The 25,242-nt window shown below is 42.0% G+C and overlaps 1 protein-coding gene across 1 annotated transcript in view; it reads right to left on the reverse strand.

The window, feature by feature from the left end:
- The window catches only part of dhx29 (DEAH (Asp-Glu-Ala-His) box polypeptide 29), a 75,909-nt gene that overhangs the window by 35,748 nt on the left and 14,919 nt on the right, over positions 1–25,242 (reverse strand). The window contains exons 7-13 of the mRNA XM_055646056.1: positions 19,921–20,174; positions 19,459–19,609; positions 14,900–15,026; positions 12,930–13,091; positions 6,186–6,348; positions 5,214–5,337; positions 2,180–2,764 (exon numbers count right to left, since the gene is read on the reverse strand). Coding sequence (XP_055502031.1) covers positions 2,180–2,764; positions 5,214–5,337; positions 6,186–6,348; positions 12,930–13,091; positions 14,900–15,026; positions 19,459–19,609; positions 19,921–20,174 — 1,566 coding nt within the window. The remainder of the gene's footprint in view (positions 1–2,179; positions 2,765–5,213; positions 5,338–6,185; positions 6,349–12,929; positions 13,092–14,899; positions 15,027–19,458; positions 19,610–19,920; positions 20,175–25,242) is intronic.

Here is a 25,242-nt window from a genome sequence, read left to right on the forward strand (position 1 = left end):
TTTATCTTTTTATCCATTTTATCCTTCTGTTTATTTTTGTGTTGCACGGGGAGCCAAATGCAACGGAATTTCATTTAGAATAGCATATATCGATGTATTTATAAATGACAATAAAGTTTTGATTGATTGATTGATTAAAATGTGTATTTTAAAACAATTAAGTAAAATTTGAGGATAGCCATTTTGTGCTATGAATCAAAATATTCAACTCAACTCGGCCTCATCGGACACTATCAATTACAGAAATGTTCTATACTGTAACATTTCTTCATCTAGTGAAACGTTAAAGTGTATTTAAAAGATTACTGAGTTCTTAAACATCTAAGCCTCAAGATAATTGAAGAGCGTGTCACCGGAGAAAAATATGAAAAAATTGCAACTAATAATGAGACAATTGAGATGAATTATTTATCACATTATTAAACATTTTAATTTTAAAATTGTGTATTCCCCTTCGAAGATCTTACCTGCCTCTTTGTGATTTACAACATTTTAGTTAGTTTAAAAATCACGAATGAATGCAGTAAAGCTAGGTCTCCTTACAATTCTCTGAGGTCCTCCAACTTAACACAATGCCTCCATTATTCTCTCATTGCTCACCTTTTAACCCCTGTTTATTCAATAATTCACTTACATCATGTAGGACCTACAGAAATTAAAATTGCAAAAGGGCTAATCTCTGCTAAAACAAGTTCTTCTTGTTGAAGAATAGTGTTGGACAAGAGACAGAGAAATTGAGAAATGTTGCTACAGAGGACAATATTTAACTCTCTTTTGTTTCAGTTTGTTGATTTCATTTGTAGATTCCCTTTTCTATCATGGCACCCATTACACCACCAGCCCACATATTGCAGATGGCTCTTTGGACACATCTTAATAAGAAAAAAAGCATACAAAATGACCGAAAACAGCAAACAAAATTAGAAATACTCCAATCATTATGGCCTTTGAGGAGGCCTATTATATCTATATTGCATCTACCAAACAGTACTTGAACAATCTCAAGCCATTGAGACTCTGAATTCCGAATCAGGGCAAAGCCAACCTTAATGGTTTTAGACCGGAAGTTGTTAAAGTTGATTGGAGTAGGTTTTTGCAGGCAAAAGAAAGTATGGAAAGTGCGATGGTTTCAAAAGTGTGATGACAAGAATTCAGGGCATCCATGTTCCTGTTATAGAGTGAAGGACAATGCTGGTGGGAGCAAGGAAGCATGATGATGAGAGACATTGAAACTCTGGTCAGGAAAAAGGAGGCATAGGACAGGCACCTAGGATCTATTGTATCTGGGTAGGAGTTTCGGACACGTTGGAGTTTAACCATTTTTAAGTTCAATTATTAACCTATATTATTAGGGCGGCACAGTATACAGTTGCTGCCTTACAGCGTTTGCAGCGCCGGAGACCCGGGTTCGACCCCACCTAAATATAAAGTTTCTGATAGAAACTTACAAAATTCTTAAGGGGTTGGACAGGCTAGATGCAGGAAGATTGTTCCCGATGTTAGGGAAGTCCAGGACAAGGGGTCACAGCTTAAGGATAAGGGGGAAATCCTTTAAAACCGAGATGAGAAGAGAACTTTTTTCACACAGAGAGTGGTGAATCTCTGGAACTCTCTGCCACAGAGGGTAGTTGAGGCCAGTTTCATTGGCTATATTTAAGAGGGAGTTAGATGTGGCCCTTATGGCTAAGGGGATCAGGGGGTATGGAGAGAAGGCAGGTACAGGATACTGAGTTGGATGATCAGCCATGATCATATTGAATGGCGGTGCAGGCTCGAAGGGCCGAATGGCCTACTCCTGCACCTAATTTCTATGTTTCTATGTTTGTATGTAAAGGTGCTTGTCTGTACGTAGTTTGTATGTTCTCCCCGTGACCATTCTCTGAGGTCTTCATTTTCCTCCCACACTCCAAAGACATACAGGTTTGTAGGTAAATTGACCTTGGTAGAAGTGTAAATTGTCTCGAGTGTGTGTAGGATAGTGTTAATGTACAGGAATTGATGGTCAGCATGGACTCGGTGGGCCGGAGGGCCTGTTTCTCAAAACTAAAAAAAATTTTAAATAAAAAAATTCAACAGGCCTTAACATTACTTCCTTTAACAATGGCATAATCACAAAAGGAAGTTTAAAGACATTTTTAAAAATGGATACTTCTATTCTCCTCCAGAGTATATATCTTACTTTTCCTCCAGGTCCTTCTTCACAACCAAGTTCCTCGCAAACTCTTGTTGCCAAACTCACTGCTGAAATCCTTCGAGGCTGAGTACAAATAATATTGCATCTAGTACTTGCACTTGACAGTAAATCTTCCAACAGGAACTGAGGTATTTGAGTGCTTTTCCCACTGCCAGTTTCACCTGCCACAACCACCACTCTATGTTTTCGCAGGGTTTCAAGAATTTGCATTTTGTGTTGAAATACAGGTAACAGCTGTCTACTGTTTAAATGTTTTTGAAACTTGAGAGAAGTCTGCAATTTTTTCAAAATAATCCTCGCCGAATCTAAATTATCTGACTTCCCTTTATCAAAAGTTAAGCTCTGGAAGTCATCGTCAGTTACCAAATTCTCCCAGGAATCTTCTGGGTCTTCTGCTGTCACAGAGACACAAGTAGATGGTTGTTGTTTTAGTGTATTTAGCAGTCTGCTGATAAACTGTTCACGTGGCTTATTCTTTTCTATCTGTTTTTTCTCAGTTTTCGTCTTTTCAGCATCTCTCCATTCATTCCACACCGCCCGATAAGAAGGTGGAAGCAACTGATGAACAGCCTGAAAGTTTAAAAAGATGTGTTAAATTTGAAGAATAAACATTTGAATTATTTGGTCACTGTAGGTATGAATTATTTAAGAAAGAACTGCAGATGCTGGAAAAATCGAAGTTAGACAAAAATGCTGGAGAAATATGACTAAGATACTTTATAGCATATGAGGGTTTTTTCTTTTCTTTTTCTTTTTTGTATGGCTTTGTAAATATTTGATTAGTGTATAAATGTAAATAATTTGGTGTACATATAGTGGCTGGTGTACATATGGTGTACATATAGCTGCTAAATTTGTATAAGATAATTACAAGCAGTTGAATAAGGGGTGGGAATTAATAAGCTTTGGCTTCTTCCTGCTCCTTTTCGGACACATACGATTTCATTTATTTATAGATATTGTTTATGACACTTTATAAATATTCTTGTTTTGTTTTTTGTATGCTGTTTCACACTTGCTTTTTATTCTTTTATTCTGTTCGAAATAAATAATAAAATAAAATAAATAAAATAAAATGATAATTGGTGTGACCATAAAATCAATGCATAAAGAAAATGAGCAAATTATACAGAATAATTGAAAAGAGTATAGTGATATGCATTTATGATTCACTGTAATCTACAATACTTTCAGGATACCAATATTTCTCTTAGATTGCCTTTCTACCTCCTTGTTGACATAAGTCTCCACAGATAGAACATGGAAGAGTACATCAAAGGAATAGACCCTTTGATCCACGTCATGGTCATGCGATAGGAGCAGAATTAGGCCATTTGGCCCATCGTCAACTCCACCATTCAATCATGGCTGGTCTATCTCTCCCTCCTAACCCCATTCTCCTGCCTTCTCCCCATAACACGACAACCATACTAATCAAGAATATATATATCTCTGCCTCAGAGATATCCATAGACTTGGCCTCCACAGCCTTTTGTGGCAAATAAATCCCCAGATTCACCACCCTGTGCCGAACATGATGCCAATACCAACTTTTATCTGCCTGCATATAATATATATTCTCCCATCACCTGCATATCCATGTGTCTATCCAAAAGTCTCTTAATTGCTATTATCATATATGCCTCCAGCAGCACCCCTGGCAGTGCATTCTAGGCACTCACCATTTTCTGTGTAATGAGGTTGCTGTCCCTCTACCAATATCTGAAGGGGCTGCTCATCAAGTTCTGGTTGCATTTTGGTCCCACGATCCTAGTGTTTAGGCGCAAGCAGGGAGGGCCGATCGATGGGGGGTGGGGGGCTCTGATCCCCCCCCCCCCCCCCCCCAGCGTTGGGGGATGGGGTCCAACATGTCCCACTTGGTCTAGTCTCCTTCAAAGTTTGCCCCTCTCACCATAAAACTATTTCCTCTAATATTTGATATATAAATTTGGGGGGGAAAAAGATGATGTCTGTTAGGTATGTGATAATTAGCATATGTAATTAGTATATGTGATGTCTTGTGCAAGTACGCATGTGCAGGGGGAGACTCAATGTGGAGTCCTGGAATAAAGTAGCTTGTTAGATTACTCCCATGTCCGAGACTTATTAAAGTCTGTTCCAAGCATCCAAATACACAACAATTGGCGACGAGGATAAAAGAAGGAAGAAGATAAGAATAAGGACAGCCAAGAACTCCGACATCGCACCGCCTGCCCCCTGTTACCATTATATCCCTCCCCCCCCCCCCCCCCCCCCCCCCCCCCCCCCCCCGCATTGGGGGATAGGGTCCAATGTGTCCCACTTGGTCTAGTCTCCTTTAAAATTTGCCCCTCTCACCATAAAACTATTTCCTCTAATATTTGATATTTAAATTTGGGGGAAAAAAGGTGATGTCTATGCCTCTTATAATTTTATATACTTCTATCAGGGCTGCGCTCAACCTCTGGTGTTCCAGATAAAACAATCCAAGTTTGTCCAATCCCTTCCTGTAGCTAATACTCCCTAACCTAGGCATCTTCTGCTTCTGCTTGCTACTGCATCATCCTGGTAAACCTCCTTTGCCCCTTTCCAAAGCCTCAAAATCCTTCCTGTCATGGGGCAACCGCTGCCCTAGGTTCTCAGTTCATCTGGTTTCCCCACAGTACTCTTTCCATTTAAATAAGCACACTTCGGCTCATTAGCTTCACCATATTCCTTCACCTCTTCCTGTCCCTTTGTAAGATGCTAACTCAGTACTTCTGACTGTGTCCATACACATATTACTCCTTAAGACATAACAATCAACACGACAGTCAATGCAGATCATAGCTTTGTCAAATATCCACACACAATTTTAATATATTATAGCAGGACAATCAGGAGATACAATTTTGGCTCTCCTGGTTTCTATATCTTCTTTGCCCAGAGGTGCACGGCTGCTGGTGCTGCAAGTGGAAACATTTCTTGCAGCACAACAAAAAATTAAGGAATCATTCACTTTCAGCTACATAAATAATGGATGTCATGTGTTTGATCTTACCTGTCCTCTTACTAAATGCCATAGAGCCAATGTAGAAGCTAGATGTTGCGCTTGCATGCCATCTTCGGTGAGAATTGTGGGACAGACTTCTAGTATTCCATCTTTCTGTCGGTTTACTCTTACACTGAATTAAGAAAATAACATTTAACAGCAGACTATTTACTGCATGACCAAGAAACATAAGAAAGATGCATGAGCGAGAGAAAGTAGTTCAAGTCAAACCTCTAAGGTAAAAGCATTCCACAAAGAATCAAACACTAATGCCAATCTTGAGGACTGAAAAAAAAAACTGCTGGAGGAACCCAGTGGATCACTGGAGGGAAATGGACAGACAATATTTAGGGCTGGGACCATCCTTTAGAGTCTGAAGAACACTGTCAGTAGTTTTTGGTAAAGATTCCAGCATCTGCAGATATTATTAGATTTAGAAAAATAACAAATAAAGACCTTACAGTAATTTCATTACCTGATGATGCTAATTAAAATGTTATGCTGACACAAACTAATTTTCACCTCCAAAACAGGTACAAGAACAAGGGTGAAGGAAAAATAACAAAAACTCAACTCAAAGTCAGAGAATAAGAAATAAGTGAAAAAATGAGAGATAATAAAAGCAAAGAACAAATATAAAGGCAAAAATTATTTTAAATGTGATATTTAACTTGTTTTTATACTTTTTCTGAATATTAAAGTAAAACAAATAAGATTATGTTGCCGAGTGAAATGCAACTTGTTTTTGAACCAAAAGGCAGACAAAAATCTGGAGTAACTCAGCGGGTCAGACAACATCTTTGGAGAAAAGGAATAGGTGATGTTTCTGGTCGAGCCCCTTCTTCAGACTGCGAGTCAGGAAAAAGATAAACCAGATATATAGATGGTGATGTAGAGAGCACATTTATAATGATGAATGAAACTTTGACAAGATGTAACAGTCTATCAATTCTCACAAAAAGTACAACAAAACACACAAACCTACACTTCCAGAATCTACCCACAGGAATTTTGCGATAGCTAGGAGCTGGACCAGTGGGGATGTTTTTCCGGCACCAGTCAATCAGAAATTGCTTGGGAGATTTGCCAGTCCAACTTCTTGCAGTATAGTCAAAGTTTCGCACATCCCTTGGTTCATCTTTTTCTGTATTAACAGGACAAAAAAAATAAAAAATTTGTGAGGACAATATTATTCAATATTTCTGCCAGCTACAGTGATCTAACACGTCAAATATTCCCTTCACCTACCCTTCCTGTTTTTCCGCAGGAACCACTTTCTTTACAACTCCCCGATTTGCTCACCCCTCCATGTATTTTCCCCGGCACCGTATGCGTAACTCCTGTCCCTACACCTTCTCCCTTACCTCCATTCAAGGACCTTAACAGCCTTTTCAGGAGAGACAGTTTCAGCTGCTTTCCTCCAACCTCGTCTATTGCATTCAATGCGACCACCTTCAGTGAGATGAAATATAGACGAGCGGCCACCTTGCAGAGCTTCTGCGCTCTGTCCACTGTAGCCATCTAGATCTCCAGGTTGCCAACTAATTTAACTCCCCTTCACATCCCACACCAATTACTTTACAACCTTGACCGTGTGACTAAACACAGTTACAATCCCATTTACAAATGTGTGGATAATAGCACCATTGTTGGCAAAATCGCAGAAGGTGATAATTTAGCAGACACGGGAAGGAAAGAACAACAAGTTAAGTGGCACCACCACACCAACTTCCTACCCAAAGTCAACATAGCCAAGGAACCAATCATTGTTTTCAGAAAGGCAAAGTCAGGAGATTGTGTGCCAGTTTTCATTGGTGGGTTGGCAGCGAACAGTTAGCAGCTTCAAATTCCTGGGCTTTAACATCTTGATGATAGGCCCAACATAAAGATATAATTACGATTAAGCTGGGCTAGAGTGTTTACTTTTACAGAAGTTTAAAGAAATTCTTTATGTCACTAAATACTCTGACATAATTGGTTCTGAGAGCTATACAGGATACAAACAGGCCCAAAGTACTGGAGTAACTCAGCGGGTCAGGTCTGATCTGTTGAGTTACTCCAGCGCTTTTGGAAAACCAGCATCTGTTATTCCTTGTGTCTACATGGAAACAGGTCCATGGCCCAACTTGTCCATGTAGACCAAGTTGGAATTCTGGGCTAGTCCCATTTGCCTGCATTTGGACCATATCCCACCAAACTTCTTCTATCCATGTATCTGTCCAAATATCTTTCGAAAGTTATAACTGTATCCACTTCTATAGCTTCCTCCGGCACTTGTTCCAGACACAGATTTCTGAGTGAAAAAGTTGTCCGAGCTCTCTCTTTCTTTCTTTCTTTCTTTTAAAATCTTTTTATTAGCATTTTTTTCAAAAGCAAAAACAAAACAACAAAAAAAGAATAATGATAAACATAACAATGATATTGATACATAGGGATCAGGATTACATTAATAACAGGTATAACCTAAATATGAGTCCAGTGTCAAAATAAACATTGAATATAGACCTCCCGGTCTCTATGTAAATATAGTTAAATGTTTAAAAGAAAGCTTATATATAAAAAAAACAAAAAGATAAAAAAAAAAAAAAAAGAGAAAAAAGGAAAAAACAAAACCCCCTAAACTAAAGAAAAAAAAAGTAAAACAGAATCTGAGCTGCAAAGAATTTCAACAATTTAAGTCCCTGTTTGTCGTCTAGTCCATTCCACCGTATAAAGGTAAAATAATTTTTATAACGGTTGGAGAGGGAACAATTTATGTTGTGTGAAAATGTTGAATAAATCTTCTGCAAGTCCTATCAAATTTAACCAAGGGTTCAACAATGTGCCCTTTATTATTTTATTCATTTCAACATGGTCATCCCTCACCCTTCTATGTTCCAGACAGATTTCCCATCTTCCTATAACTTACACCCACAAGTCCAACTAATATACTGGTGAATAGCTGGGCGATCAGAACTGCACACACCAAGTGTGCTTTCACTGACGAATTGTTCAACTGCATCATGATGTCCCAACGTTTGTACACAATACCCTTCCCATGAAGGCTGGCATTCCAAATGTCTTTCTCACCACATTACCCATTTAAACTGCCACTTTTAGTTTAGATTTACAGTGCGAAAACAGGCGCTTCGGCCCGAGTCCAGATCACTCAGCGATTCCCACATATTAACACCATCCTACACACATTAGAGACAATTTACATTTTACCAAGCCAATTAACAGACAAACCTGTACATCTTTGGAGTGTGGGTGTAAACCAAATATCTCGGAGAAAACCCACATGGTAACGGGGAGAACATACAAACTCCATAGACAGCACCCAGTCGGGATCAAATCCGGGTCTCTGGCGCTGTAAGCAAGCATCTCACCCAGGGCTCGAAATTATCGGTTGCCCAGGTGCCAATGGCGTCCTAAAGTCCCGCCGGGCAACCTAAAAGCCGTGCCATTTTGCCCGGCTTGACAAGCACCCAGGACACCTATCGTTCAACTCTGACCTGGCCCCCCTCTCTATCTCTCTCCGTCTCCGCCCGCCATCCGTATCCGTGTCTGCGCCACTGATTCTCCGTTCTCCGCCCGCTCCTCATACACCGGCAAGGCCAGCCGCCTTGCACATGCACACTGCCATGGCCTGCACATCCCCCACCACCCCCAGCACATGCGCACAACCACGGCCAGCACATCATCGGCCGCCTTGCACATGCACACTGCCGTGGCAACTGGTCGGCGCCGGGCACTTTCTCCCTCCCTTTGCATTGTGGGAGATCTGGCTGCCATTGCTGTCTGGTCGCCGCCTTACCGCGATCGCTAAAAAACCAACGCAGAATCACTCCCTGAAATTGGAGTAACTCTTACTTCTTGGTTTCCTGGTCCTCCAAAAATATTCCAAATGGAATTAAACTGGAGTGGACCTCTACCACCAAACTCCAAACTCTGAAATATAACAGCCTATTGCACTTTATCTGTTTATTTATTGTGTATATATAGACACACTGAACTTTTATCTCCTGTTCTGTATTAGGTTTACTTATTCTGTTATGCTGCAGCAAGCAAGAATTTCATTGTCCTATCTGGGACACATGACAATAAAACTCTCTTGTAGGTTAACTTGTCTCTGTAAAATTGCCCCTAATGTGTAGGGAGTGGGTGAGGAAAGTGGGATAACAGAACTCATGTGAATGGGTAGACAAAAATGCTGAAGAAACTCGGCGGGTGAGGCAGCATCTATGGAGCGAAGTAAAAAGGCGATGTTTCGGGTCGAGGCCCTTCTTCAGACTGTTGTGGGGGGGCGGGAAGAAAAAAGGAACAGGCGGAGACAGTGGACGGAGGGAGACCTGGGAAGGGGCGGAGAAAGCATGTCTTGATTGGTGAATATGTTTAGTTTGTGACTATTTCAACACTATTGTGCCAGAGCTACTACACTCCAAACTTTCCGATTTGGCTGTGCCTGAATCCCTCTGTCGGTGGATCACCAACTTCCTGACAGACAAGAAGCAGCATGTGAAGCTGGAAAAGCACCTCGGACCCGCTGACCCTCAGCATAGGAGCACCGCAAGGCTGCGTACTCTCTCCTCTCCTCTACTCTCTCTACACCAACGACTGCACCTCCACAGACACCTCTGTCAAGCTTCTCAAGTTTGCAGATGACACAACCCTGATTGGACTGATCCAGGATGGAGAGGAATCTGCCTACAGACAGGAAGTGTCACAGCTGGCATCCTGGTGCCATCGCAACAACCTAGAGCTCAATGCCTTTAAGACAGTGGAATTGATTGTAGACTTTAGGAGAGCTCCCCCTCCCCTCACCCCACTCACCATCAACAACACCACAGTCACATCTGTGGAGTCTTTGAGTTCCTGGGAACCATCATCTCCAAGGACCTTTATTGGGGGGCTACCATCGACTCCACAGTCAAAAAGGCACAACAGAGGATGTACTTCCTACAGCAGCTGAGGAAGCACAATCTGCCACAGGTAATGATGGTCCAATTCTACACGGCCATCGTAGAGTCTGTTCTCACCTTCTCCATCATGGTCTGGTTTGGCTCAGCCACCAAGCACGACACCTGGAGGTTGCAGCGAATCGTCCGATCAGCAAAGTAGGTTACTGGCTGCAACCTTCCCTCCATTGATGAACTGTACACTGCAAGGACCAAGAAGCGAGCGGGTAAGATCATCTCTGACCCCTCTCACCCTGGCCACAAACTCTTTGAATCATTTCCCTCTGGAAGGCGACTCCGAACTGCCAAAGCTGCCACAGCCAGGCATAAAAACAGTTTTTATCCACGAGTAGTTGCTCTACTCAACAGCCATAAATCTGTAGCCTCCCTTTGATCTGGTATTTTGTTGGTTCACATGCATGATCAATGGTGTTTTATAATTAATGTTTTATTATTATTAATGTTTAGTGTTTTCTGAGTCATTCATAACTGTTACTGTATGTCATGTCGTTACTTGTGGGCGGAGCACCAAGACAAATCCCTTGTATGTGAATACTTGGCCAATAAACTTACTTATTTGAAGCAGAAATAATAAGTGAATGCTTCATTGAACATAATTCCGACTGGTAACTATGCACTTTGTTCAAGCACATTATCGCACGGGTCATGCAAGCTGTCTTAAATGACCACGTAAACTGTCATTTGGAAACCTAAAATGTTGCCCGGCTGGCATCAGAGAAAAAAAGTTAAGCGAGAGCCCTGCTCACCATGTCACCCTGTACATGAATCTCAGGGCTAGCCAAGGGCTCTACCATATACTGTGTAAATCCTGCCCTGGTTTATCATACCAAAGTACAACGCTTCTCATTTGTCAGAGTTAAATTCCATTTGCCATTCCATGGCCCACTTTCCCAACTGATCCAGATGCTGTTGTAAACTTAGATATCCGTCCTCACTAACAATGTTTCTCACATTGTCATCCAATTCATTAATGTAGAAAATAAACAACAGTGGGCCTAGCGTGACCTCTGCAGCACATCACTGGTCATAGACCTCCAAGCAGAAAACCACTCTCCACAACTACGTTTTGACTCCTTCCTCCAAGCCAATTTTGAATCCAATTGGCTAGTTCACCTTGATTTCCATGTGATCTAACTTTCTAGACAAGTCTACCATGTGGGACAGTGTCATAGGCCTTGCTAAAAAGGCCATATAGACAATGTCCATTGGCCTCTCCTCATTAATCCTCTGGGAAACCCCGTTAAAATATTTTCAGATTCTGCAGATGCACCGTAACAAAGTATCCTGACTGGTTACACCATGGCCTGGTACGACAATTCCAACGCACAGGAATGCAAGACGCTGCAGAATGGTGGACTCAACCTGGTCCATCATAGGCACAGACCTCACCACCATCAAAAGCATTTACATGAGGCACTGCCTCAAGATGATGGCATCTATCATTAAGAAATGCATCCAGGACATGCTCTCTTCTCGCTGTTATCATTGGGCCATAGGTACAAACGCTTGAAGTCGCACACCATAAGACTCAGGAATAACTACATTTCTAGATCAAAAGGTTTTTGAACTGAACTGCAGTCCTATTTCTACCATAAAAATGCAACACTGTGGACATCTTGCATTACCATGGACTTGTTGATCCATTGTGTTTTGTAATAATGTCTTGATTTTTCAGTCTTTTTATTTTACTGTCTTGTAGAATTTGAGCAATTTATGCATAACTTATCCTTTTGTGTGTTATCCACATCCACGTGCCTGTGAAGCTGATGCAGCTGAAATTTCATTGTACCTGCACCTCACCGTACATGTGCAATTTACAAACTCGATTGGACTTGTCCCAAAATACTCAGTGGATCAGGCAGCATTTCTGGAGTACATGCAGAGGTGACGCTTCATGTTGGGACCCTTCTTCAGACTGATTATGGCGGGGGGGGGGGGGGGGGGGGGGGGGGGGGGGGGGGGGTGGTGGTGGTTCTGTTTCTGTACTTCTTGTTTGTGTTTGGCCTTACCTCTACTGCCAAGGTCTATTTCTCTCTCTTCCTATCTACCCTGGTCCTCTCTCACATTCCCTTCTTCCCACCTTAGCCTCCAGCCCTTATTACCCTGTTTCTTTATCACTGCCCCACTGGATCCACTTCAACCTCAATCTACTTACGCCATCCCTCCCTCTGTTCTTTCCATCTACCACCACTTCTCATTCTTTACCTTCCTTTCCTATCTGATTCTCAATTTTTCAGCCACTTAATATCTCCCAGCTCTGTTGCTATCTCCACCCCTCTTCCACCCGACTCTTACCTGCCAATGAACCCCTCCTCACCTGTATCCACCTATTGCTTGCTTGCCTTTGACACACATCTTCCCTCACCTCTTTGTGCTGGCTATTTCTCCTCTACTCTTTCAGTCTAATTGAAGGCCAAAGGAAAATATTGATCAATTGCTTAGCTGGGCCGAGCAACAGATAAAAATCAAATCCTGATGTAGTGCTCCATTTTGGGCTTAAATAAGGGTTAGGATATGATACAATGAATGGTAGGGCCCTTGAGAATGTTAGGAAAGTGAGATCTTGATGCACAAGTTGAAATTTCTGTCCATTTTCATCCACAGATGCGAATGACCCGCTGAGCTCCTTCGGCTGTTCTCTTCTCTTTGCTAAAGATTTCAGCATCTGCAGGTTCTTGTACCTGCTTTTAAAAATCCACACCATTTCCAAAATGGATTCTGCAATAATGTATTGAATTAAAGATAATGACACTGTTAATTTACTTACTTTCTTCTTTTACTTTTGGTGCAGATTTTTCCAGCAAATTTAAATTAAGGGCACCATCACATGATTCATCAGCAGGATGGGTAGAGCTTTTGTCATTCTTCGTTAACTCTGCCATTTTTACTGATTTATCAAAAGCAGGATGCTTCTCCAACTGTTTAATCTCTACGTTGAAGTTAAAAGTAGACCATTTTATTGTTAATGCAAGAGTAATGTCAACACCAAAGTACAGTTGGCTAATCACAAGAATTCAAGTCAATTAACATATTCAACTATTCATCGAAACGGCTGATATTATGGAATCATTTTTTATCACCTACATTTCCTTGTCCTATTTTCTGCTGTTCTTTCGAGCCTTTACTTACAATTTAATAATTTACTTTAAAAACATTTCACTTTTATATTCAGTCTCAGGCTTGAGGAAGATATTGATCAGTTGGTAACTGGGTAGAGCACCAGATTATACTCCTGATGTAGTGATGCATTTTGGGAGGTGAAATAAGGTTAGGACATTACACAACGAATGGTAGAGCCTTTAAGTGTTGAGAAACTTGATGTACAAGTCGAAATATCCCTGAAGATACAATACAGATAGTGAAATGAAGGAGGCACAGAGGGTGTTAAGGGGCTGTCTCTCTTGGGCAACCTAATCCGCGAGTCCAGAAGAGTGTCTTCGACCTTCAAGCTCGAGGGCACGCCTGGAAACCGTCCGCGTTGAGAAGGGGGGGGAGAAGGGGGGGGAGAAGGGGGGGGGAGAAGGGGGGGGAGAAGGGGGGGGGAGAAGGGGGGGGGAGAAGGGGGGGGGAGAAGGGGGGGGGGAAGGGGGGGGGGGGGGGGGGGGGGGGGGGGGGGGGGGGGGGGGGGAAGGGAGGAAGGGGGGGGGGGGGGGGGAGGGGGGGGGGGAAGAAAGGGGGGGTTTCCATTGAAATACTTAATAATGAATCGAACTTAAAATCATGAAAAAAAAATCTAGTTTGCTCACCTATTTTCACGATCTCATTCTGTAGTCCCTGCCATTGTCAATACTATTTATAGTGCTATAACGGGGTTTTTTTTGCACACATCGCGATTTAAAAAAAATTCAAACAACACGATTATAATGATCCTGGCGTGAACTACGGGCCACGCGGATTAAGTGCCGGCATTTTGTGAGGGAGCTTCAAAATCAGTAAGTGTCTAATATGACTCATATGTTTTATTTTAAAAAAAATCTCTCGTTTCCCCCCCCCCAAATTTTGAATGTATTAAATTTTGGTCACAAATTAGCTCAAAAGGATCATAGGGAGGTCCATTTTTAATCCTGTGGTATTCCATTATGATTTAATAACTTTCAAATTTGGCAACCCATGTCACAGGTTGGTACCCTTATTTACGGAAACACCCATATAAAGAACTTCATTCACACCTGCAATTCTGCACACCAAATTCAGGAACAGTTACTTTCCTCCAACTATCAGATTCTTCAACCAAGCTGCACAATCCCAATACTATCTTTGCAATAGAACACCATGGACCACCTCTTGCATTGCCATGGACTTGTTTTCTCATTGCTTTTTTGCGCTTAATGTCTTTCTTTCTGCACACTTTTCCTTTCATGGTCTTGCAGAATTTTGTGTAACATGAATTATTTATAGTTTACGTGTGTCTGTCTATGTGCCTGTGAGGCTGCTGCAAGCCAGATTTTCATTGTATCTGTACATCACCAGATTTGTGCATTGTCAATAAACTCAACAACTGAATCTTGTTATCTGTGCTTTTGTCTGAACAGAGATTTGTCATTCATATGAACAAAGAACATAAAACTGCAGGAGGCAGAGCATCTCATTTAAAAAGATAATAATGCACAGATAATTATTGAATTTAAATAAAGTGCATGTTGGAGAAAAATCACGGCAGGATAAACCTGATGGAACACTTGTGATCGGTTTGGTTTGACACAGAATCTCCCAAAAAGTTATTTTCATAAAACTTACCTTGCTGGAGAATCTTAATTCTATCGCCTGCTTCTTTTTGAGCATGTTTATTATTATTAAGCTTAAATGACTGTGCCCTCTCTTTGGTGTCAAGTAGTTTTGTGGTCAGTTCCAAGTAAAGAGAATTCTGTTTAATAAGAGGTTTAAATTCATTAAAATCCCATCAAAAAACTGTTAAACCAAAATATGTTATGTCAAATATGTGCATCAATACAGGAAGCAATAAAATGGCACCATCCACTCCTTTCAACTATTTGAGTGGACGACTTTTTTTTTACCTTTCATTTTTCACTCTATAATTTATGTATTGGTAAATACGTGGAATTGTCGACTTTCAGATTTTCTTAGGTTTCAATTGTTTCTGCAATATTAATTGGCTTGTAAACTCCTTGACAAATTATAAATAAATAGAGCAAATAAAAATAAGAACTGGCTATACAGTTTCTTCAGCCTGCTCCACCATTCAATAAAGAATGTTTAATCAGCCATGTGTAAGAAGGAACTGTAGATGTTGGTTTAACCTGAAGATAGACACAAAATAATGAAGTAACTCAGTGGGACAGGCAGCATCCCTTGAGAGAAGGAATGGGTGATGTTTCAGGTTGAGACGCTTCTGCCATGATCTTTTATTCTTGTCATGTGCACCAAAGTACACTGAAAAACTTTGTTTTGCATGCTATCAAATCAGATCAGATAATACTGTACATAAATGGGCCATTCTTAATCACATATGTGACCAAAATATGAAAAATTGTGGAATAATTCCCTTCTAATTCTGAAAGCATTACAGGTATGTTGTTTTGTACTGTATATATGACATATATTTCAAAGTTTATCGAGTTAAATTCTTATACGTTATGCTGACAATGTTTGTTTCGGGTCAGAAGTCAAATATGACTGGTCACTTGTGTGCCCTCACACGGAAGCATCTTTTCCATTACTCAGCTTCATCTTACAAACTCTGTGAATTTTAAAAAGCTAGCATGTTCATATCTTTAGCAAATCCGCATAGTTCTGTAGGTAGGAAAATAGCAATTAACAAGATTAATCTCTTACAATATTTTTAATGTATCACTTTATGTGATGTTTGGTAACGTGTGGCATTTTGGGTGGTCACGTGTGTGAAATGACATGCATGGAGGAAATATGTACAGATATGGCAGCATGTGGGTAGTGGATACCAGGTACTAAACAAGACATAACCATCTTTGGTTATTGTTGTTCATGATTTTAACTGATATTGTGAAGAGTGAGTCTCTGAGCCTGGAAATTAAGACAAAAAAAAGGTGTTGTTATTGTTTCAAAGTTTATTCATAACAAGCAAAAACATGTATGACTTTCATACCAAGTTTGACATGGTTTACAACATTTACTTTGGATATGCTGCTTAAAACACAATATGAGTTCTTGAAAATGTATTTAACTTGTTTTAGTTCCCATGCTGTCTTTATACATTCACCATTTTCTCTTATAAGTACATCAGCATATAAAAAGTATGCTGTTGCTCGTCTTATTCACAAATAGATGTACGCATGTATTTTTAAACATCCATTGTAAATGATGCATTTGTGAAATACATGTAGAGTGGGCAGGTTAATTAAGCAGGTTAACTGCTTTAATAATAATTAATAATCTCCAAATTCAGTGTATACATATTGTACGAGATGAACAATCACATAAATGCAAGCACATGCATTAAACTTCTGCAAAAAAAATCTCAAACCACTTTCTTGGTGAAACACAAAGCTTTACTTTGACATCAAATATTACTACTACAAACTTTCATGTACAAATCTAAAGGACATGACCTCCACTCTTCTTTAAACAAAATACAAGACTGTAACAGCGAGGAATTTTATATTACACTTGACCAACTGTCACACGGGAGGCCTGGTCCCCCAACGCAACATTCCACCACTCACCCATAGCCCCCACAGGAGGCCTGGTCCCCCAACGCAACCCGTTCCCCAACGCAATATTCCACCACTCAGCCATAGCCCCCAACTGCACAGGGTCTGCTCATTTCGCCTTGTTCACACTTCCTCATTTTAAACTTTAAAAAGAAAATTCAGTGTGCTGTGACTTTAAGAATAATGCATTTGCACCTGCATTATTCTTAAAGCTAGCAGGACTCATTGTACTTGGATAGCAACAATGTTGTGAGCAGGGCTACAATCCCATTGTGACGTCATAGCTGTAAGCACAGGGAAGCATTTTTTCCTCAAATTGGGGTTTCGTAAATCTAAAAATGTCAATAACTTGTGAAATATAACATCAATCTGAACAAAACTTGACAGAAAACACCACAGGCCAATTGTGATTAAGGCGGTGCAAAAACCTTAGTGCTATCGTGTACTGTTTTGGCGTAGTTCCAGGAGCACTTATGCATAGATAGAGATAGATAGATAGAAACAAGATGAGAGTTTTAGTAATATACTAGACCAAGTGCAGACCCGTTGGGTCTGTTCCCTCAATGTGCTGTTGGGGGGGGAGGGGGGTGGGCGACGGCATGCGGCATCGCACACATTAACTACCCCCACACAAACACACACACCCCTACCCCCCCCGCACACACGCTAACTACTCCCCTTGTTAATATATTAATACTATTAATTTGCTCCTTTTACCCCATAATCGCCCTATCTACTGACACATAGCCCCCAACTTGCAGGCGCGTCTAGAGAGGGAGAGGGGTAGAGAGTGAGGGCAGAGAGAGAAGGGGGGGGGGGGAGAGGGGGGGGGAGAGAGGGGGAGGGAGGGAGGGAGGGGGGAGAGATGGGGGTAGAGAGGGGGAGAGGGAGGGGGAGGGGAAGGAGGGAGGGGGGGGGGAGAGAGGGAGAGGGGGGGAGAGAGGAAGGGGGGGGGAGAGAGGGGGAGAGGGAGAGAGGGAGGGAGGGGAGAGGGGGACACACACACACACACACAGGGGAGAGGAGAGGGGGGAGGAGAGGGGGAGGAGGGGAGAGGGGGGGGGGAGGGGGAGGGGAGGGGGGAGAGAGAGGGGGAGGAGAGAGGGGAGGAGAGAGGGGAGGGGAGAGAGAGGGGGGGGGAGAGGAGGGAGGGAGGAGAGGGAGAGGGGGGGAGGAGAGAGGGGGAGGGAGAGGGGGGGAGGGAGGGAGAGGGAGAGGGGAGAGGGAGAGGGAGAGAGGGGGAGGGGGGGAGGGGAGAGGGAGAGGGAGCAGATGCATATACAATAAATTCCATCAAACTTGAACTGCCACCTGACGCCATGAGATCTTCTTCACAACTTGGCCTTGTGTGGAAAACAAGATGTCTGGCTCTTCAGATGGTCACCAGTTCCAGAAACACCCAAACTTGTGGATCACGTTTACTTGTTTCATTTCCAACTACCCTTAAAACTTCTCCAGGGAAAAGATTTTAGTCACACCTAACCACCAACCAATCCCCAACTACCCAGTCAATGCTCTATTTGGGGGCACTGTACTGGATAGAGAAGATGGGGTCAGCTACACCACTTGTATGCCAGAACTTCAAAATGCCAGATGGAGACGCCTGGATAACATGGACTTTACTGATACCTGGCACAGGAATTACACTTCCCCATGGTTGTGTTTTTTGAATGGCACTTTTTATCTCATCTTCTGAAATATGTATAACCATGACATTGGGCATCAGTGTGGTGGTCAGATTTGCAAAGTCCTTTGAGCTCTGGACAATTGGGGCATTAGCTATCTTGCTCATGACATTACCACCGAACAAGTGACTTGGCAGGTTACACAAAAAAGCTGGAGAAACTCAGCGGGTGCAGCAGCATCTATGGAGCGAAGGAAATAGGCAACGTTTCGGGCCGAAACCCTTCAGTGACTTGGCAGCACCACCTATGCCATCAACCACACCCTTCCCATGAGAAGTTGCAAAGTATTGCCCATCATATGCTACGTGGTGTTATTTTGTTAAAATCGAGAGCAGTTTTGCCATGAACTTGTTCTTGAATTCAGAAGATGGCCCATCTGTAAAAAATATGATGGAGCCATCAGCTGAAGCTTTGGTAGCAAGATATTGCATGAATGTGTACACCAAATCCTTTTGAAGTCCATTTGAATGACTGTGTTTTCTTTCTTTATTTCCTCAAATGGGATGGCTTGGATTTGTTTTGCACGAACATGTTCTTGAAATTCTGGCATCCTCAATAACACCAACCTAGTTCACCACAGCAGCCAACTTGCATGATCTTTTTCAGCCTACCATTTTCTTGTTTTTCCCATGTCATCTAACTCCTTAAGCCATAAGACATTTGACCGGCGCAGTTTTGCAAATATTGAGAAGCATATTGGATGTTCTGGATGGCGTCCCTGAAAGACTGCATGTGCTTCCTTACGATGCATGGTGAGGTAGAATTTCCTCATTTTCATTTTTGCCCTTTGCTCCCAGACAGTTATTTCATCCTTCATTCCTGGAGCTGTGTAGGAGACATCCATGTGTACGTAGAAGTCCTTAACTAGCTTTTAAGTTTCTTGCAATAAGTAGCGATGCGAAGAGGACAAAGTTGGATCCGGGTGGATTTTGAGGCCGACTTTCTTTGCCAGATTGCTGATTACCTCCTTTTTCCTGGGTGACCTGGGTAGAAGCCTTTCAGTTTTATTAGTTGCTCTTCCTCGATTCTGTGGACTCTTGTAGGCTTTCTGTGGCCCATTCTTAGTTGTGTGTGACCAAAAGGATGAACAATTGTGGAATACATCTCTTCTAATTCTGAAAATATTACGTGTATTGTTTTTGTACTGCATATATGATTCATATTTTTTTCAGTTTATCAAGTGAAAATGTTATATGTTATGCTGACAATGTTTAGGGTAAGAGGTCAAATATGACTGGTCACGTGTATGACATCACACGGAAGCATTTTATAAACTGTGAATTTTAAAAAGCTAGCATGTTCATGTCTTTATGCATTATAGTTCTGTAGGTAGGACAACAGCAATGAAAAAAATTAATCTTTCATTAATTTTTTAATGTATTGCTTTGTGATGACATCTGGTCACGTGTGTGATATTTTGGTTCACTTTCCAAAGAATGGGCCCTGTGCTTCTGATAATTCAGTTTTGAGTTTGTTTAAACGTGACTTTTGCTTTCTTGCAGCAGCAGCTTGGCGATATGCAGTCATCTGCTCCTTTGTCATTTTTTGTAAGCGTTTCGTGCGTAGTGCTTCCACTCGTTGACTCTCCTTAGAAGAAAAGTCAGGATCTTGTTGTCTCTTTTTTGCTCGAAGTCTCCTCATTTTCTCTCGTGAAGTCATTGGTCTTTTGGTTGCAGGAGCCTGTTTATCCATGTTTGTGGGAATTGGCAAAGTAAGATTAGACGTTTTACCTCTTGTCTAGGAATGTGTTAGAAATTTTACTGTAAATGGGGGGGGCTTATGATGGCTCGGAGAGGGGATGGTGGCGTGAGCCGCCTAAAAGGCTAGATAGAATAATGTCAAGATGCCCTTGTATTGTGTTTGACTTGTATTGGCCATCTGTTAGGATTAACATAAGCGAACAGTATGCTATGACTAATGAAATGTAGTTGCTGGGGAAGTCCAGAACATGGGGTCACCGTTTAAGGATAAGGGGGAATCTTTTAGGACCAGATGAGAAAAACATTTTTCACACAGAGAGTGGTGAATCTCTGGAACTCTCTGCCACAGAAAGTAGTTGAGGCCAGTTCATTGGCTATATTTAAGGGGGAGTTAGATGTGGCCCTTGTGGCTAAGGAGATCAGGGGGTATGGAGAGAAGGCAGGTACGGGATACTGAGTTGGATGATCAGCCATGATCATATTGAATGGCTCGAAGGGCCGAATGACCTACTCCTGCACCTATTTTCTATGTTTTTATGATAGAATATTTTTGTTGAATAGTATCTAACAAAAGTTGTTTACTGCACAGTATAACTCAAAACAGCTCAGAAATGTATAGCAGTAGTGAAGAGTTTGTCCTGTTGTCCAGCAGACACATGACCAGTTCATACTTTGTGTGTATTTTGGTAATGTGTGGTAATGGTATTCGGGGTAGAGTGCTGACATGGATAGAGAAGTGGTTGGCAAACAGGAAACAAAGAGTAGGGATTAACGGGTCCCTTTCAGATGGCAGGCAGTGACTAGTGGGATACCGCAAGGCTCGGTGCTGGGACCGCAGCTATTTACAACATACATCAATGATTTGGATGAAGGGATTCAAAGTAACATTAGCAAATTTGCAGATGACACAAATGTGGGTGGCAGTGTGAACTGTGAGGAGGATGCTATGAGAATGCAGGGTGGCTTGGACAGGTTGGGGGAGTGGGCAGATGCATGGCAGATGAAGTTTAATGCGGATAAATGTGAGGTTATCCACTTTGGTAGCAAAAACAGGAAGGCAGATTACTATCTAAATGGTGTCAAGTTGGAAAAAAGGGGAAGTACAACGGGATCTGGGGGTTCTTGTACATCAGTCTATGAAAGTAAGCATGCAGGTACAGCAGGCAGTGAAGAAAGCAAATGACATGTTGGCCTTTATAACAAGAGGAATCGAATATAGGAGCAAAGAGGTCCTTCTGCAGTTGTACAGAACCCTAGTGAGACCACACCTGGAGTATTGTGTGCAGTTTTGGTCCCCTAATTTGAGGAAGGATATTCTTGCTATTGAGGGAGTGCAGCGTAGGTTTACAAAGTTAATTCCCGGGATGGCAGGACTGTCATATAATGAGAGAATGGAGCAGCTGGGCTTGTGCACTCTGGAGTTTAGAAGGATTAGAGGGGATCTCATTGAATGTTAAGGGTTTGGACGCTAGAGGCAGGAAACATGTTCCCGATGTTGGGGGAGTCCAGAACCAGGGGCCACAGTTTAAGAATAAGGAGTAAGCCATTTAGAACGGAGACGAGGAAACACTTTTTCTCACAGAGAGTGGTGAGTCTGTGGAATTCTCTGCCTCAGAGGGCGGTGGAGGCAGGTTCTTTGGACGCTTTCAAGGGAGAGCTAGATAGGGCTCTTAAAAATAGCGGCGTCAGGGGATTTGGGGAGAAGGCAGGAACGGGGCATTGATTGGGGATGATCAGCTATGATCACATTAAATGGCGTGCTGGCTATTCCTGCATGGTCACATTGAATGGCCTATTCCTGCGCCTATTGTCTATTGTGTGTGAACCATGTGTGGACCAAGTGCTAGACACTGGCATAACATATAATTACTCCATTGTTTCTGAGATCACATTCCTGCAATAACTGAGTGAACTATACTATTACATTTATGGGTAATCTGGTCAGGAAGAAGAGCAATGATAGGTATAAACAGAGTGCATTCATGGATTGCTTTGCCACACACAAGGCCACATGGTCATGTGTGTGACCGAATAATTAATTCTTTATTAATTAAAAATGACAATCTAGTGAATTCATATTTGGTGAAAAGCAAGGCACAATAAAGCTAGCTTTTGACAAAAAATGAACATTATCAAAGCTGTGGTTTTCAGATGGGGCATACACTTTTCATGTTTTTCATGTGTGGCATTTAAAGTTAATTAAATTTCTTCATTAATTTGTTCATTATAATTGAATGAAAGCTATTCTTTGTAAGTGAAATATTTAAAAATGGACGTGGACAAGCATATCATCATAACATTAAAATACAGAAAGGAAGATTTTAGATACAATTTTACAGTGGTCTAATAAAGGGGCAAGTACGTGTTATTTTCAATGTAATATACACCTATGAAAATTTATGCAAATGAACATGAACGGGGTCTTAATTTGAAAAAAATATATTCACATAACTTTGGACAATGCTCTTTATGAATATACAATAGGCTGTGGGCCGAGGTGCATTTTCGTGTCATTTCGTGACCCAAATCACGTATCTACCTGTATTTTTAACATATTGTGTAAAAATATTATATAAATCACCTGAAACTCGTCAAGAACAAAACCTGCACATATTTTTAAAATATGAGCAAAACCTCCAATTTTTCCAAATAGTAATTGTCCAATCAAAGCACGTATGTCATTGAGTTGGACGCCAATTCACCAATCATGCGCTTTCTTTCAGGCTAGTTAGGCAGGGAGCACACTGGGATCATGGCGGAGAGGAAGGTTAGTGCAAGAGGTTTTAACTGTCAAAACAATAATACAAATAACCTCACAAGATTATCTAAACCATAATAAACCATGACAGTGTGATTGAGGATTACTGCGAACTTTCAGCAAGTTGTCATCTAGTTTTTGCAAGAGAGTGAACTGCAGATTATTGTGCATGCATACGTTTGAAAGAGTTCAACTTTGAGGAAGACTCTGGATAAGAATACTTTGAATACCCAACTGCACTAAAGTAACAATGTTCTCCAAAAAGGAGACCAAGACATGATTATTATTGCGAGATTGGAGTATTTTCTTTCATACATCGCGTATAAACAAATAAAAATTTAATGTTATTGTTTGGAAACTAGCCATTCATGACATACCCACCTATGAAATCTAAACCAAAAGATTGGGAAAATAAATTATATACTTTTGCTGTTTAGTGTGTCCAAGTTTTAAATGATATAAACCCAGGAGCGAGGAATACAACACATCTCATCGATTAGCGTAGGGATGAGAAAGGTCCGCCTGTTCATTTCAGTTGCAGCGAGCGCGGTGATTGGATCGATTTTAATTAACAGGTTCCCGGCAATGCAGTGAGGAATGATCTCGCTGTACAGAGAGGGAATACGCCTCACCTGACCCCAAAATGTACCACGGATTGTGCTTCATTCTCCGAGATGAGTTGGGAGACAGCCCGAGAATCAGACGGTGATTGAGGCCGTTAAGACTTAATGAACAGTGTGCTTACCCATCCCGATCAAGTCCAGCGATCTTGGACACTAGTTCGTGCCAAGTACCTAAAAAAAATTACTTTCCTCTGGTAGACGCACGATGCTGGAGTAACTCAGCGGGACAGGCAGCATCTTTGGATAAAAGGAATAGGTGACATTTGGGGTCGTGTCCCTTCTTCAGACTGAGAGACACAGATGTCTTTAGTTCCTCTCTCCCCCCTCACTCTCAAACTTAAGAAGGGTCTGGACCCGAAACGTCGCCAATCCATTTTCTCCAGAGATGCTGCTTGACCCGCTGAGTTACTCCAGCAAGTGTGTCTACCAGAGGAAAGTAACTGGCAGGCAGTGGGGAATGCACAGGATCGGTGCATCAGGCGGGTTCAGGAGCTGGTGGAACCCGGGTCAGCGCGGCCTGGGCTGTACAAAGTAGTAAACCTAGCTGGGCCACCAGGGGTAAAGTTGCAGGGAGGGCAGAAGGAGGGAGTCGGAGATCATGGCAGAAACTCACTCACTCACCACTGCCGCGACGCTCCGGGCGCGGAGCCACCGGATTGTGGCCAGGGAGGGAAGTGACTCGGGTGGCAGCGAGCGGCCTCCGGAACCGGACAGCGGAACCGGCCGCCACCTCAGCGCCTTCTGCCACTGGCCCACCAGCCACGGTGTCCTTCGGCACAGGCTCAACCGGTGGAGGTGGTGGTTGGTGGGAGCGGAAGGCTGGCTGCTCCATATTCTTTCATATGAAGAACGACTGGATAGACTCGGCTTGTACTCGCTAGAATTTAGAAGATTGAGGGTGGATCTTATAGAAACTTACAAAATTCTTAAGGGGTTGTACAGGCTAGATGCAGGAAAATTGTTCCGGATGTTGGGGAAGTCCAGAACAAGGGGTCACAGCTTAAGGATAAGGAGGAAATCTTTTAGAACCGAGATGAGAAAAACATTTTTCACACAGAGAGTGGTGAATCTGTGGAATTCTCTGCCACAGAAGGTTGTTGAGGCCAGTTCATTGGCTATATTTAAGAGGGAGTTAGATGTGGCCCTTGTGGCAAAGGGATCAGGGGGTATGGAGAGAAGGCAGGTACAGGATACTGAGTGGATGATCAGCCATGATCATATTGAATGGCGGTGCAGGCTCGAAGGATCGAATGGCCTACTCCTGCACCTATTTTCTATGTTTCTATCCCGGGCTCTCTCTCTCTCTCCCCCTCTCTCCATTATGTGATCTCCCTGAGCCAGGAAGTAAATTGCCCGCAGCACGGAATTCAGCTCCCCATAGAGTAATATTAAGCTACCTATTATTGGGCACTAGATGGCACTGTTACTTTTTCTAATACATTTTCTAATTATCTTAATTAGTGTGCAACTTTTGACACTGATGAGTTACAAATTCCTTCTTAATGATATTTTATCTAAATCTGTGCCAAATTTCAGGTAGACATCAGACAAGGATCACGAAAGTTAACTTCTAGACGCTTTTTCAATGCTCTGCCCACAGCCTATAAAAAATTAAAAGATATAACTTCATTTTTTTCAAATTTGGTTCACTTTCCAAAGAATGGTCC

Source organism: Leucoraja erinacea, chromosome 1 (genome assembly GCF_028641065.1).
Source record: "Leucoraja erinacea ecotype New England chromosome 1, Leri_hhj_1, whole genome shotgun sequence".
Classification (NCBI taxonomy): domain Eukaryota; kingdom Metazoa; phylum Chordata; class Chondrichthyes; order Rajiformes; family Rajidae; genus Leucoraja; species Leucoraja erinaceus.